Below are 15,825 nucleotides of genomic sequence, written 5' to 3'. Positions count from 1 at the left end.
GCACAATGAAAATGTGAGGGGAATAAACCTCTTGCTTTTACCTTTTGCTGTTATCAAGCTTTCCTGAAGTCTTACTCAAAGGGGTGCAGACACAAAAGCACAGTTAGAACTTATCATTTGACTACCTGTGGGAGATTGAGAGTTTATAAGACTTCAGTGTGGAATATTTCTCTAGCAACATTCATGAACACTTTGTTTAAAATTACCTTTCATACTGGTTTGCTAGGAAACCTATTTCTATAGAAATTTCAATTTGTTTATATGGTAGTGATGGAAGTAAGAATCAAAGCTAACTCTGAATATGCTATCTTGATGAAGCACAGAAACTAAATCATCACTCCTCTGGCTGAAAAAATGATTAAAATTATTTAAAAAAAATTATTTTAACAAGAGTAGTAAAATAAATCAGTTTAGTAATTGGAATTTCTCTACAAAGCATTTTCAATTTTAAAATGCATACAGAAACTACAGCTTGCTATTGTGTTCTGTAAATGGATTCAAATATGAGGTTGAGCATCCATAACAGTATCTGAAAGATGAAACTTGAGGTTTTTTTAGGAAGGTGATCACAGGAGGCCATTGGTCTCAAAAGTCCTCACATTGCTGCATGATGTAATGCAGAATACTATCTATGTAAAAGGAATCCATTGTCAAGGGAATCAAAGTTTCTATCCTTTGTTAGTTGTCCAGGTGCTTAAAATAATTATCTCTGTAATGGTCAGTAACAATAAAATGTATGCAGTGTTGTTGGAGCCATGTTGGTCTCTGGATATTAGAGCGACAAGATGGGTGAAGTAATGGGATTATTTTTGCTGGTGTGAGACACAATTTTTTTGAGTTTACACAGAACTCTTCTTCACATCTGGAAAATGTACTCCGTGTCACAGATAAAGACAAATTGGAACAGATGGTTTAGCATAAAGACTTAACAGATCTCTCAAGGGACCATTCAAGGTGAAGTGGCCCATTAACACCTGTCTAGTATTGGAGGCAGGGAGTGGGGGGATAGTGGGTTTTAGATTGTTGTAATAAGCCAATACAGTGTGTTTAAGTCCATGATTTTGTAATGTCTAGCAAAGTTATGAATTTAAGCTCCTAGGCTCATCTTTTGAAGGTTTTGGATGAGTTTCATTTGAGGACTGAGAAGTCACATATAGAGTGTTCACTTTGAAAAGTGTTCACCCACAGGTGATATGGAGTGTTTGTCTCTCCCTGCCCTTCCTCCCCACCCTATGTCAGTTCATTTGAAAGTGTAGTAATTGTCTGGTTTCACCCACATAATCATTGGGGCATTTAGTACACTGGATGAGGTACATCACATGTTGTGATAGGCATGTGCAAGATGCAGTGGATCTTAAAAGGTGTTAAGAGGGGTTTTGATCATTGTAGCAGTGGAAATACATCTACAGGTTTTGCATATGTTGTTTTGACAGGGTCTGGTACCACAATCAATTGATGGGTCCTAGTCTGTGGGGAGCTTACTTCTGATGATGAGGTAAGGGACTGGTTTGAAGGCCGGAAGAGGGTGGTTTAGGAAAGATTTCTTTCAGGATGTGGTCCCAGTTGAGTATGGGTTGTAATTTTTGATACCCATATGGGTTCCAGAGTGGGGTGGTAGGTGACAAGTAAGGGTGTGACCAGGATGGTGATAGCAACTGCAAAATGCTCAGGGAGATTAGAGAGGCTATACAATAAACTCAATAATAATGGGAGATGTAAACTATCCCCATATTGACTGGGTACATGTCTTCTCAGGACGGGATACAGAGAGAGAGTTTCTTGACACCTTAAATGACTGCTTCTTGGAGCAGCTAGCCCTGAAACCCACAAGAGGTGAGGCAATTATTGAGTTAGTCCTAAGTGGAGCACAGGATCTGGTCCAAGAGGTGAATATAGCTGGATTGCTTGGTAATAGTGACCATAGTATAATTAAATTTAACATCCCTGTGGCAGCAAAAACACCACAGCAGCCTATCACAGTACCATTTAATTTCAGAAAGGGAAACTACACAAAAATGGGGAAGTTATTTAAACAGAAATTAAAAGATGCAGCACAAAAAGTGAAATCTCTGCAAGCTGCATGGAAACTTTTTAAAAACACTATAATAGAGGCTCAACTTAAATGTGTACCGCAAATTAAAAAACAGAGAGCCAAAAAATGCCACCATGTCTAAACAACAAAGTAAAAGAAGCAATGAAAGGGAAAAAGGCATCCTTTTAAAAAGTGGCAGTTAAATCCTAGTGAGGAAAACAGAAAGGAGCATAAACTCTGACAAGTGAAGTGTTAAAATATAATTAGGAAAGCCAAAAAAGAATTTGAACAGCTAGCCAAAGAGTCCAAGTAATAGCAAAAATTTTTCAAGTACATCAGAAGCAGAAAGCCTGCTAAACAACCAGTGGTGGCCACTGGACAGTTGAGATGCTAAAGGAGCACTCAAGGATGATAAGGCCATTGTGGAAAACCTAAATGAATTCTTTGCATTGGTCTTCATGGCTGAGGATGTGAGGGAGATTTCCAAGCCTGAGCCATTCTTTTTAGGTGACAAATCTGAGGAACCTGTCCCAGATTGAGGTGTCATTAGAGGAGGTTTTGGAACAAATGGGTAAATTAAACCGTAATAATTCACCAGGACCAGATGATATTCACCTAAGCGTTCTAAAGGAACTCAAATGTGAAACTGCAGAACTACTAACTCCTTTCTGTAAACTATAATTTTAAATCAGTTTCTGTATCAAATGACTGGAGGATAGCTAATGTGAAGCAATTTTAAAAAAGGGCTCCAGAGGTGATCCTGGCAATTACAGGCCAGTAAGCCTGACTTCAGCCAATTTGCCTGGTACTGAAACTATAGTAAAGAACAAATTGTCAGACACATAGATGAACATAATTTGTTGGGGATGAGTCATGTTTTTTGTTTTTTAAAGGGAAATCATGCCTCACCAATCTACTAGAATTCTCTGAGGGAGTCAACAAGCATGTGGACCAGAGGGATCTAGTGGATATACTCAGTGGTGAGCTGCAGCCGGTTCGCACCGGTTCGCGTGAACCGGTTGTTAAATTTAGAAACCCTTTTAGAACCGGTTGTAAAGGGCTTTTAAATTTAACAAAGGCTCCGCCTGCAGCAGCTCCCTGCCCTGCCCCCGGCCCCAGCTCACCTGGCTCCAGTTATGCCTCCTCCTCTGAAGGCTCCCCGCCAATCAGCTGTTAGCGCGGGAAGCCTGGGAGGGCTGAGAAGGAAGCAGCAGCTTCCTGCAGGTGAGCTGGAGAGGGGAGGCATAAGGAGGGCTCTAGGCGCCGGGCATCCCCGGCCCCCTCCGGGCCGGCCACCAACCCCGACTCTGGCCGGGCGGGCGGCGCGGCTCCGGGCCGGCTCCTGGCCCCGACTCTGGGCGGCGCAGCTCTGGGCCGGCCCCCGGCTCTGACCCGGACGGCACGGCTCTGGGCCGGACCCCGGCTCTGACCCCCTCCGGCCGGGCGGCACGGCTCTGGGCCGGCCCCCGGCTCTGGGCCAGACCCGGACCCTGGCTCCAGCCAGGCGGCGCGGCTCTGGGCCAGCCCCCGGCTCTGGGCCAGACCCGGCCCCGGCGCCCGGCCGGGCGCGGCGCTGGGCCAGGGGCCGGCCCCCTCCTGGGGTGAGGAGGAGGGAACCGGTTGTTAATATTTTGGCAGCTCATCACTGGATATAGTGTACTTAGAGTTTCAGGAATCCTTTGACAAGGTCCCTCACCAAAGGCTCTTAAGAACAGTAAGCAGTCATGGGATAAGAGGGAAGGTCCTCTCATGGATTGGTAACTGGTTAAAAGATAGGAAACAAAGGGTAGGAATAAATGGTCAGTTTTCAGACTGGAGAGAGGTAAATAGTGGTGTCCTCCATGGATCTGTACTGGGAGCAGTACTATTCAGTATATTCATAAATGATCTTGGAAAAAGGGGTAAACATTGAGGTGGCAAAATTTGCAGATGATACAAAACTACTAAAGATAGTTAAGACCCAGGCAGACTGCGAAGAGCTACAAAGGGATCTCTCAAAACTGGATGACTGGGCAACAAAATGGCAGATGAAATTTTATGTTGATAAATGCAAAGTAATGCACATGGGAGAAATAATCTCAACTATACGCATAAAATGATGGGGTCTAAATTATCTGTTAACACTTGAGAAATCTTGGCATTATTGTGGATAGTGGAAAACATCCACTCAATGTGCAGCAGCAGTCAAAAAGGTGAACAGAATGTTGGGAATCATTAAGGAAGTGATAAGACAGAAAATATCATATTGCCTCTATATAAATCCATGGTATGTCCACATCTTAAATACTGCATGCAGATGTAGTTGCCCCATCTCAAAAAAGATACATTGAAATTGGGAAAAAGTTCAGAAAAAGGCAACAAAAATATTAGGGGTATGGAAAGCCTGCCATATAAGGAGCGATTAAGACTGGGACTTTTCAGCTTGAAAAAGAGACGATTAAGGGGGGGATATGATAGAGGTCTATAAAATCATGACTGGTGTGGAAAAAGTAAATAAGGAAGTATTATTTACTCCTCATAACACAAGAACTAGGGCTCACCAAATGAAATTAATAGGCAGCAGGTTTAAAACAAGCAAAAGGAAGTATTTCTTCACACAAGGCACAGTCAACCTGTGGAACTCTTTGCCAGATGATGTTGTGAAGACCAAGACAATACCAGGGTTCAAAAAAGAACTAGATAAGTTCATGGAAGATAGGACCATCAATGGCTACTAGCCAGGATGGGCAGGGATGGTGTCCCTAGCTTCTGTTTGCCAGAAGGTGGGAATGGGCGACAGGGGATGGATCACTTGATGACTAACTGTTGTGTTCATTCCCTCTGGGGCACTTGGCATTGGCCACTGTTGGAAGACAGGCTTCTGGGCTAGATGGACCTTTGGTCTGACCCAGCATGGCTGTTCTTATGTTCTTATTTTGTAAGGAGTCTTATTTCTGTATTGAAGCAGGTACTCTTGGGGTATTTGAGTGGCCAGTTCCACAATGCAGTCCACTTCTCTGGTGAAGTGTTCTTGTTTGATGAAAACACACTTAAAACTGCCAAGGTTTATATCCCAGGCTTTCTCCTTGAGCATATTCTGTGGTATCTGAGTGCCTGACTGTATGTTACACATTGCTTGGTGTGTCGCAGGTGGTTACTGGATCTGTGGAGGGAAGTGTGGTGATCTGTGGGTTTCTTGTATATAGTTGTCTTTAAATATAAATGATGTGTTTTTTTTTAAATCTTTGAATTTTTCTTTAGGATTAAAGACAGATAGGAAAATATGGGCTCAGTTCTGCCCTTGAAGTTCTGTGCGGGGTGTCAGGTCCTATAATAATTACATTCATATTTCTCTGACAATAAAGGATTTGGGTTGATATTCACTTCCCCCACCCTGCCTTAAATCAGTGGATTACTCACCCTTCCTCCCCTTCAAGCCCCACAAAGTATAATACATAATCATTTTGATGTCTGCTAGGGGATGGGCCTTGTTGGGGAAGAAAAGATCCTAATATCTTTCTAATTGCTCATTCCCTAGAGTGTACTTGTGCTACCCATATAATACATGTATGTGTAAACAAAATGCTGTTTTTAAGTAATTTTGTCTCGGTAGCTTATGGTAGCAAAGTAGTTGTACAGTTGAAGAAATTACAAACTATTGATCCTAATCTACTTTATTTTAAAAAAAATTGCAAATTTAATAAGTTACAAAACACATCAGAGCTCATTTGACAGGCTGCTGGGAAAAGTCCCCTGAACCTGACAGCATGAAATCTAAAATAGAAAATGCAGACACTCGCATAAATCAGGCAGAATACATCAGGGCAGTGTTTATGGACGCAGATGAAAGAAAAGTAAGTCGGAAATCAAATCAAAATGGCTTCAAAATCAATGTCTTGAAGGGAACTAATTCTGTGACAAAGAAAAATAGTTGAAAGATTGAGCTTAGTACTTCAATGATGAGAAGTATACTTATCTCCAGTAAATTGTACTGGACAACTCAGATCCCACCCAATATAAGGTTTAGAGCTACTCTAGAATGGTTTTCTCCTTTTTTTCAAAATGAGCCCTTCCTCTATCTCCTTAACTCCTTTTTTGATCACTTGAGGCCCTATCTCCACACTGAGTAGACAGTCAGTTCTCCGTGTACTTATCTTCATTATGGACACACTCTGGGCTTTGTGCCAAGAAGTTTTCGCCCTCTTGTCTCTGCTGCAAGCACATGCCTTCCCCCCTGTTGCTTTCTGAGCTGAGAAGGCTCTCGATGAGAGAGCGCTACCTGAAAAGGTAGGAAGCTAATCTGGTTGGGTCATCTTGTAGGCAGGAATTGCAATCCATCTCCTCTTCTCTGTAGCACAGATTGTCCCTCTTCTGTCATGGTACTTCCTAGTGTCATTTCCGAAAAACCTGGGACCCAGGAAATCAACCAGTCCATAGTTTCTAGGGAACCAGCCAGTTTCCTAAAGATAGATGATGTACTCTGCCATATAGAAGAGTTGGTTTCAACTACTGATAACTTTCACCAGTCTCAAGATGCTGTAGAGGCAATGCACTCATTCTTCAGCAACTTCTCCAGACATTTAGGCTGTTTTACTGAAAAGTGCTATTATAATCTAATCTCCCACTGTTGCATTATCACCAGCATAGCTCCACTAGTGGTAGCAATAGTGAAGTGCTAGTTTAAACTGTCCACCAGCCACCATGTTTAATATTGTTCAGGGAAGTTGAGGAAAAAGTAGTGGCAAAAAATGTGTAAGCTTTGCTAGACTAGTGCTCCCACCATTGTTACAATGTGGTAGTGCAATGGTAGGAGACTTTTGAAAAATATTAGTCTAGACCAGATTTTGGTGAGCAACATTGATTAACTTCAGTGGAATACAGGCAGTGATTGGTGGCTACCATGTAAGGTCTTGAGGATGGGATGTATAAAGGAAGTGGATTGGGGAGCGGGGCTAAAAGAGTGGTGATAGTCCTCTGATCTTTCATGAGGATGGACAGATACGGACACTTTGAAAAGCTTCTGTGGAGGCTTCTGGTTAAAAGTCCCCAAACATCTTCCAACCAAAAGAAATTTTAGTCTGAATAAAGCAAACAATTTAAACTTAAAAAAAAAAAAAAATCCGATTACAGACTTTTATCCTTTCTGCTGGATGGCACATTGACTGAGCAGCAAAAAACAGATATATGAACGGGGGACCACAGAATATGTGAACTCAAACAATCTATTGAAAGTACAGACACAACAATTAAAATTTAAGCAGAATGAGTACAAGAACTTGAAGACTGTATCACAGGGACAACAGGAAGTGACTTTCAACTAAAGTAAAACCGTGTAATGTTTGAAAATGGTCAAAATGATAGATTTTTTTTTCCAGCTCTTCAGAACAATCCTATTTAATTATTAGATTTTCTGGAAGAAGCAGAGAATAAAGACATGATCTGATTTACAATGAATGCCTAAAAATAACAGTGGGAGATATCTTTATTTCACATACCCACCTGAGGATGATAGAGCTCACGGAATCGTATGCCCTACAGAACACACTTCAAGCAATTATCGTGAAACGACTCCACTTATAAAACCAAAAGGAATTACTACAGCATACCCATAAAAATGGTAAACTGTTTGAATGGTATTAACTTTTTCCTTGTACATTTTCAGAGTTAAATTGTAAAGCCAGCTATAAAAGAAGAGAACAGAGAGATGTTATAAATGTATTTAAAAACAGATTGCAAACATGCCTCACTTTTTCCTGCCAATCTTTATTGTATGCATTCTTTCTTGTCTTTTTTTAAAATTAAAAATATACTGTCATAATTCTTAGCTTTACTTGATGAAGACTGATGCATAAGCATAACCCTTCCCCCCTGCCCCCCCCCCAAAAAAGCCTTAGCCTCAGGCCCCCGATGTGCCACTGACCAGACTTTTGACGGCCCACTCGGTGGTGCCAACCAGAGCTGCCAGGGTCCCTTTTCAACCAGGTGTTCCAGTTAAAAAATGGACACCTGGCAATTCTACTCCTCCATGTACTATTTGGGACCATCGTGTGGCTGAGAGTAAATTTCAAAATTCACAGTCCCTCATGGAGAATGCGACATCTGCAGTCACTGAATGTGGCTGAGCTATAACCCTATTGGTTTAAAAAACAAAGAAGCTGCTAGCAGAGCAATGTGGTATAGGAGAAGCAGTATCTCAAATAAGCAGGTTCCAAGCCAGTTTTATAGATCAAAAGCAACACCTTTTGGTACTCCATTCATAATCCAGCTCCTAGTGCATATCACACAACATAGGTCTCATACATTCACAGTCAGAAACTCCTAATTAGAAGGCTGCCTTATTTTACATATGTAACCCCTCTTTCCTATTCGGGAGCAGACAACACTCACCTATGTGCCTGGGCACCTAATGTTGTTGACATTAAAAGAGATCCTGAGTATCCCGGTGGTGATGTTGGGAATCCTCTGTCCACCCCTCTGCTGAAGTCCCTTTACTCCTAAAGGAATTTAAAATTGGAAGTGCCTCCACCTGGTTGACCCCTTTACATGCTTAGTGGTGTGCCTTGGGAACCTCCAGGAATAAAACTATTCTAATAATAATCTGTGGCATGGGTTTAACTCAAAAATACCAATTATAAATAATATACATCCAATATACTTAAATTAGAGTTAATGCACCTTTACTTAACAACTTAAAGGGGTATAACAGACTAAGATTAAATGTTACTACTGATTTAAATGCATGGGGGCGGTTGAGTAAAATCAATTAATAGGTAAGTTTTATTTATTATTGTATACTATATTTAACTGGCATCTACACTGCCACCATTTACCCCACCCAGGAGTGTATGCTCCTTTGGATTTCAGAGTTTTAGACATTTGTTTGGGTGCGCTTGAAGATCTGAAACTGGAGACAGCACTCTGTTGGTTCTGTCTATCAGTCCAGCCAAGGCAACAACATAAAAAAATGACCTTAATATCTAAATGTTCTTACGGCGTGTTTAGGAGCATGACCGGCTCCAATGTTTTTGCCGCCACAAGCGCTCCCCACCCCCAAAAAAACCCTTCTCTATTGGCGGCAATTCTGCAGCAGCTCTGCCGCCGCTGCTTCTTCGGCGGCAATTTGGCGGCAGGTCCTTCCCTCTGAAAGGGACTAGGGGACCCGCAGCCGGACATGCTGCCCCTTTCCATTGGCTGCCCCAAGCACCTGCTTCCTGCGCTGATGCCTGGAGCCTGCCCTGTTTAGGAGTATTTGAGGGAGTGGAACATGAGTTTGAGTGCCTATAAACTTGATACTTAAGCAACGTTGATTTTGCTGTTGTGATCATTATTGTATACTCAGCAGAAACCTTCCTTGACTATTCAGTGATGCTCAAGTTTTTTTCCTCCTGCGTTTAGAATCCACTCAAGTGTGCGTATGTGTGGTTCAAATTATTCATATCTGTTTGTTCTGCTGGGGTATGTGAAGAAAGAATACTATAGCTACAAGTTTGTGAAAATACACTGGAAACTGTACTCATCAGACACAGAAATACAGCAAGCTAGTGAATGCAGACGAGTTGACTCAGTCGGTGTGTCTTAACCTTTTGACTGTTCGGGAGCCTCCTTGGCTTTTGGTCAGCTCTCTCTTTTCTCCTGATTCTCCTCTATTAATACCTGTCTCCATACCCCACTGTATGGTTACCAGTTGGTTGTGCTGAGTCCCAACTGGGTCTGGGTGGAGTCTAGTTACTGTTTCTGGCTCTGGGATTACAGGGCATGCTTCCAGGTCAGACCTCTTGTCTGACGCCCTTCTTTGGGCTGTGGGACATTACCACACTTGCCTAGACCCTGAAATCTGTGTCTGAGACCTCAGAGTACTTCTCCGCCCCCCAGTCATTTACACATTCTCTCTCAGAACTCCAGCTGTGCTGTGAGAATGCCTGGTTTCTAGTTCAATCTCTTCAGGGACAGTGTGGCAGGAAGGCAGGGAATACCATCTTAGCAAAGGAATTTCTTATTTACAGTAACTCTACTATTAAAACACTTCAAAGTTACAGATGTCTAAAAACAAAAATCCTGAGATGCACCTTCTCATGGTCTGATCTCTCCCCTTCTTGTGAGTCCGAGGTTTGTCAGAATTTCAGGCTATGTAGAGTTGCTGTTGTTCTTGTTCTCCTGCAGGTCCTTTTGGTTGTGTGTCTGAATGTGTGTAGTGATGTTGCTCCCTTTCCCCTAGTCCCACCACCCAGAGCAGCATGCTGCTTTTACGTAGACCTCTACCTCTTTGCCATGTTCTTCACTGGGATCTTCAGCCCGCTCCCTGAGTCAAGCTTGCCTCCACCTTGTGTAGAACCATCATTGTTCCATGGGGGTGGGAGTAGGCTAGTAGTTTGGAGCCACTGACTTTGAAGAACTTGTGACTGTAGTCTCGGTGGTTCTTAAAGCTATTAACTCCCTGTTAATTTTGTAAAAAGAACAGGAGTACTTGTGGCACCTTAAAGACTAACAAATTTATTTTAGCATGAGCTTTCGTGAGCTACAGCTCACTTCTTCGGATGCATAGAATGGAACACACAGACAGGAGATATTTATACATACAGAGAACATGAAAAGGTGGAAGTATGCATAACAACAGGAAAAGTCTAATCAATTGAGATAAGCTATCATCAGCAGGAGGGAAAAAAAAACTTTTTGAAGTGACACCATCATAGGACCTAATCACATCAGACATGCCATCAGGGGCTCGTACACTTGCACATCTACCAACGTGATATATGCCATCATGTGCCAGCAATGCCCCTCTGCCATGTACATTGGCCAAACCGGACAGTCTCTACGCAAAAGAATAAATGGACACAAATCTGACATCAGGAATCATAACATTCAAAAACCAGTGGGAGAACACTTCAATCTCTCTAACCACTCAGTGACAGACTTGAAGGTGGCAATTTTGCAACAAAAAAACTTCAAAAACAGACTCCAAAGAGAAACTGCTGAACTCGAATTAATATGAAAATTAGATACAATTAACTCTGGCCTAAACAGAGACTGGGAATGGTTGGGTCATTACACTAATTGAATCTATTTCCCTATGTTAAGTTCTCCTCACACCTTCTATGGGCCATCTTAATTATCACTTCAAAAAGTTTTTTTTTTTCCCCCTCCTGCTGATGATAGCTCATCTCAATTGATTAGACTTTTCCTGTTGGTATGCATACTTCCACCTTTTCATGTTCTCAGTATGTATAAATATCTCCTGTCTGTGTGTTCCATTCTATGCATCCGAAGAAGTGAGCTGTAGCTCACGAAAGCTCATGCTAAAATAAATTTGTTAGTCTTTAAGGTGCCACAAGTACTCCTGTTCTTTTTGCGGATACAGACTAACACGGCTGCTACTCTGAAACCTGTTAATTTTGTGTTGGTTCTTCAATGAGCTGTCAAAGCCTTTCTTAGGTAGAGCAGCTGTTTGAATGTAGAACAGTAGGTTGTCTTTGGGTATGCCCAGATACATGTTCAACACAACACAAAATGGAATTCATAATTGGATACAGATGTATCCCACTCTTACACCCTCTACCAAGCCTCTTAACATTTTTATTATTAGATAGCCAATAATATTTTCTTAAATACATTTGACATTTTCTGTATATTACTCCTAGGGAATTCTGCACCAAAAAAATAAAAAATTCTGCACACTATTTTAAAATTCTGCAAATTTTATTTGTCAAAATAACACCACATAATCATGCCAGTTTCAATTATTTTGGTAATAGGTTTTTTGAACTAAATCGGCAAGTATGTCTGTAACAATACAGTCACACACAAACATTCCCCTAGGAGTAGAGTTAAAGGAAACCCCTATGACAACCCAGTTCCTGTTTCTCTGCCCCCTCCCCCACCCAGAGCCTAGCCACAGGCCCCCCCCTTAGCCCAGACACCTGCCCCTCTCTCCCTGCCCTGTGCCCAGAGATCCAGGGAGAAACATCCTGATGCTTGGTCCTAGTTTTGCACAGAGTTTCCTGCATGCTGCCATCTCCTTCAGGTTGTGCCTAGAACTGCAGCTGCTGGTAACCCTCTAGCTCAGGGGTGGCCAACCCGAGCCTGAGAAGGAGCCAGAATTTACCAATGTACATTGCCAAAGAGCCACAGTAATACATAAGCAGCCCCCTATGAGGTCTCCCCACAACCAGCAGCCCTGCCGATCAGCGCCATCTCCTCCATCCCCACACCTCCTGATCAGCTGTTTCGTGGCATGCAGGAGGCTCTGGGGAGAGTGGGGGGAGGAGCAAGGGCATAGCAGGCTCAGGAGAGGGGGTGGGAAAGGGTGGAGTGGGGGCAGGGCCTGCGGCAGAGCCAGGGGTTGAGCAGTGAGCACCTCCCAGCACACTGGAAAGTTGGTCCCGGTAGCTCCAGTTCCGGAGTCGGTGCCTATACAAGGAGCTGCATGTGGCTCTGGAGCTACAGGTTGGCCATCCCTGCTCCCTCTCCCTCTCCCCAGCAATGTCTTTTATGGGCTCTGCCAGGTCCAGTGTCCCCTAGTGGCAGCCAACAGCACTGCAGCCCATTTATGTGGGAGAAAGGAAATTCTGTGTGTACAACATGAATTTCTGCAAAATTGTACATTGTGCAGATTTCCCCCAACAGTTACATAAGGGCTGTTTCTTATTTAAATAAAAATCGCCTGTTGCTTACTAAATCAGTTTGAGATACTTTGTATCCTGTATTTTTTCTGCTATTCCTGCCCTTTTTGCAGGCACCTCTACACATGCTGAAGGATGAAGCAGTCAGAGTTGAATTTAGTTAAATTCAACTCTAAATTAAAAATTATTAAAACTGGAGGACATTCTTCATTGATAGCAAGTGTCTAATCTGGGCCCTGAATAAGTATTCATTTGCCTTTTAAAATGTTAATTTGTTTATATGGATTGGGTTTTTTTGTTTTGTTTTTTAGTTACCCTGTCACTGACATGTTTGAAAAGAAATTGCACCTGGGAATGATCGTTTGAAGACCTACACCTCCCTTTTCACTAACAACATGACATGGCATTTGACTGGTTTATTCTCTGCTTAGATGAATAAGTCAGTAAATGGATAACATTCAATTTATGTACACAAGGTCAGAATTACTCTGTAGAACATAACAATTTCCTCTGTACTTCAGACAAAATAGAGATGTTAATAATAACTGTTATTCACATGATGTTCATGTTGTAGGAGCTTGTGGAAATAGCACCCACAACTGTGAATGACTTTCGTGAGTATTGAGGGGTTTCAACAGTCTTCTGGATATGCTCAGCACCTTTCAGGATCACACTTTAAATTGATGGCTTTTTTTATGTATATAACTGCATTAACTTATAAATTTGCATGCATGACTCTGATTAATTTTCTTGCATATCATGTTTTCTTAACACTCAGTAGCTAATTGAAATAAAGGTGGGGTTAAAAGCTTTCACGTATCTATGCAAAACAGTAGGAAGAGGGGGAGATTGTCACTTTTTTTTGAGTAAGCATGTAATGCCCTAACTAGTGATAAGAGGTTGGAAGAGAAGCTGTTTAAACACAGAACCAATCCATGTACAGTTCATCTAAGACTGGTAGACAGGCCCACCGATTGGGGGGAGGGGCAAAGGGGGCAATTGCCCAGGGGCCCTGGTGATTAAAAAAGGGCCTGGGGGCCCCCAGCTGCCGCTGCCGGCAGCACAGTGGGGCTAAGGCAGGCTTCCTGCCCACCCTTGCTCCACGCCGCTCCTGGAAGCAGCCGGCACGTCCCTGCGGCTCTCGCCTAGGAGCCACTGCCAGAGGGGTGTGTTGGTCACTTTAGGGAGCTGCCCAAGGTAAGCGCCGACCCCTGATTTCCCCCTGCACTCCAACCCTCTGCCCCAGCCTAGAGCCCACACCCAAACTTCATCCCAGAGCCTGCACCCTGCTCCCCCTCCTGCACCCCACCCCCCTGGCCTAGACTTGTGAAAGTGAGTGAGGGTGGGGGAAGGGCGCAGGGGTCTTGGAGAAGGAGTGGGGCAGGGGCATGGTCTCAGGGAAGGAGCAGGGCAGGGAGCGGGGCAAGGATCTTTGGGTTTGCGCGATTAGACAGTTGTCAACCCTACTGGGTGGGCATGTGGAAGCCTTGGCTGTCCTGGAAGAGTGCACCCAGCGGTGCAGCTGGCAGCTCGTTGGGCACCAGCCAGCACAGACGTAGCACGGCCCAAATGTCAGGCAGACCGTGTCTGTGGTTTACGTGTGGGCCCACTGACTGTTCTGCTCTGGGGCTCTGAATTGCTGTCGGTGGGCCTGCTGGTAGAGGAAATAGGACAGAAATTGTGTAAGCTTTGGCATAGTTTTACTGTTTGCAAAATTCAGAAGAATCTCAAGGTCAGATAATACTGTGACTTTTAACTTTATTTACCAACAAAACAAAAACAAACCAACAAAAAAACCTACAGCTGGAAGTGTATTTTAGGCTATAAAAGAGTGTTTTGTAAAGAAAGTGGGCATGAAAATGATAAAGAAAAAAGAAGTAGATTGTCTTGTTCACAGTAAATGAAACAATCTTCTTACACTTCATTGTGTTGTGTTTGTGCCTGGGAACCAGTGTCACTGACCACTAGGCACAAAACAACAACAAAATGGTTTCTGCACCAAGAAGTGTATAAGTAACTAAGATGCATCTTAAAAATATATATATATTTTTTATTTATCTTCATTCAGACACTTTCAGTTTTGCTTGCAGAGTTTTAGCACTTTTTGGTGGTACAGTTGCCAATATTTCATATTATTTATGTTTGCTTATATAGGCCTCAATTCCACAATGCGAAGTGGGTGGGCTTTAATAGGGCTCCACATAAGCCTGGTCTACACTAGGCGTTTAAATCGGTTTTAGGAGCGTAAAACCGATTTAACGCCACAACCGTCCACACTAGGAGGCACCTTATATCGATTTTAATGGCTCTTTAAATCGGTTTCTGTACTCCTCCCCGACGAGAGGAGTAGCGCATAAACCGGTTTTGTAAAACAGATTTTATAAAATCGAGTGCGCGCGGCCACACTAAACACATTAAATCGGTGGTGTGCGTCCATGGTCCGAGGCTAGCGTCGATTTCTGGAGTGTTGCACTGTGGGTAGCTATCCCGTAGCTATCCCATAGTTCCCGCAGCCTCCCCCGCCCCTTGGCATTTCTGGGTTGAGATCCCAGTGCCTGATGGGGCAAAAATCATTTTCGCGGGTGGTTCTGGGTACAGCCTCACCCCTCCCTCCCTCCCTGAAAGCGGCAGACAACCGTTTCGCGCCTTTTTTGCTTGGTGAACTGTGCAGACGCCATAGCACAGCAAGCATGGACCGTGCTCAGCTCAATACCGCAATCGTGGATGTTTTAAACACCTCGCGCACTCTCGTGCAGTATATGCTGAACCAGGACCTTCGAACCGAGGCGAGTAAGAGGCGGATACGGCAGCGCGGCGATGACAGTGATGAGGACGTAGACACAGAATTCTCTCAAACCGCGGGCCCCAGCGCTTTGGAGATCCTGATGGTAATGGGGCAGATTCTATCCATTGAACGCCGATTTTGGGCCCGGAAAACAAGCACTGACTGGTGGGACCGCATTGTGTTGCAGGTGTGGGACGATTCCCAGTGGCTGCGAAACTTTCGCATGCGTAAGGGCACTTTCATGGAACTTTGTGACTTGCTTGCCCCTGCCCTGAAACGCCATAATACCAAGATGAGAGCAGCCCTCACAGTAGAGAAGCGAGTGGCGATAGCCCTGTGGAAGCTTGCAACGCCAGACAGCTACCGGTCAGTCGGGAATCAATTTGGAGTTGGAAAATCTACTGTGGGGG

At 43.5% G+C, this 15,825-nt stretch overlaps 1 protein-coding gene across 13 annotated transcripts in view; it reads left to right on the top strand.

Annotated features, from left to right (window-relative positions):
• MCTP1 (multiple C2 and transmembrane domain containing 1) overlaps positions 1-15,825 on the top strand; it is a 444,146-nt gene that overhangs the window by 42,505 nt on the left and 385,816 nt on the right. Inside the window, exons 2-3 of one of the 13 annotated variants that reach the window (XM_039545047.1) lie at positions 12,942-13,106; positions 13,205-13,244. The exons of the other annotated variants lie outside the window; for them this stretch is intronic. Of the exons in view, the coding sequence (XP_039400981.1) occupies positions 13,236-13,244 (9 nt within the window). The 5' untranslated portion in view covers positions 12,942-13,106; positions 13,205-13,235. The remainder of the gene's footprint in view (positions 1-12,941; positions 13,107-13,204; positions 13,245-15,825) is intronic. 13 annotated transcript variants of the gene reach the window in all.

This window comes from Mauremys reevesii, linkage group 6, assembly GCF_016161935.1.
Source record: "Mauremys reevesii isolate NIE-2019 linkage group 6, ASM1616193v1, whole genome shotgun sequence".
NCBI classification, from domain to species: Eukaryota; Metazoa; Chordata; order Testudines; family Geoemydidae; genus Mauremys; species Mauremys reevesii.
Note: the sequence above shows the minus strand (reverse complement) of the source record. Positions and strands in the feature narration are given on the sequence as shown.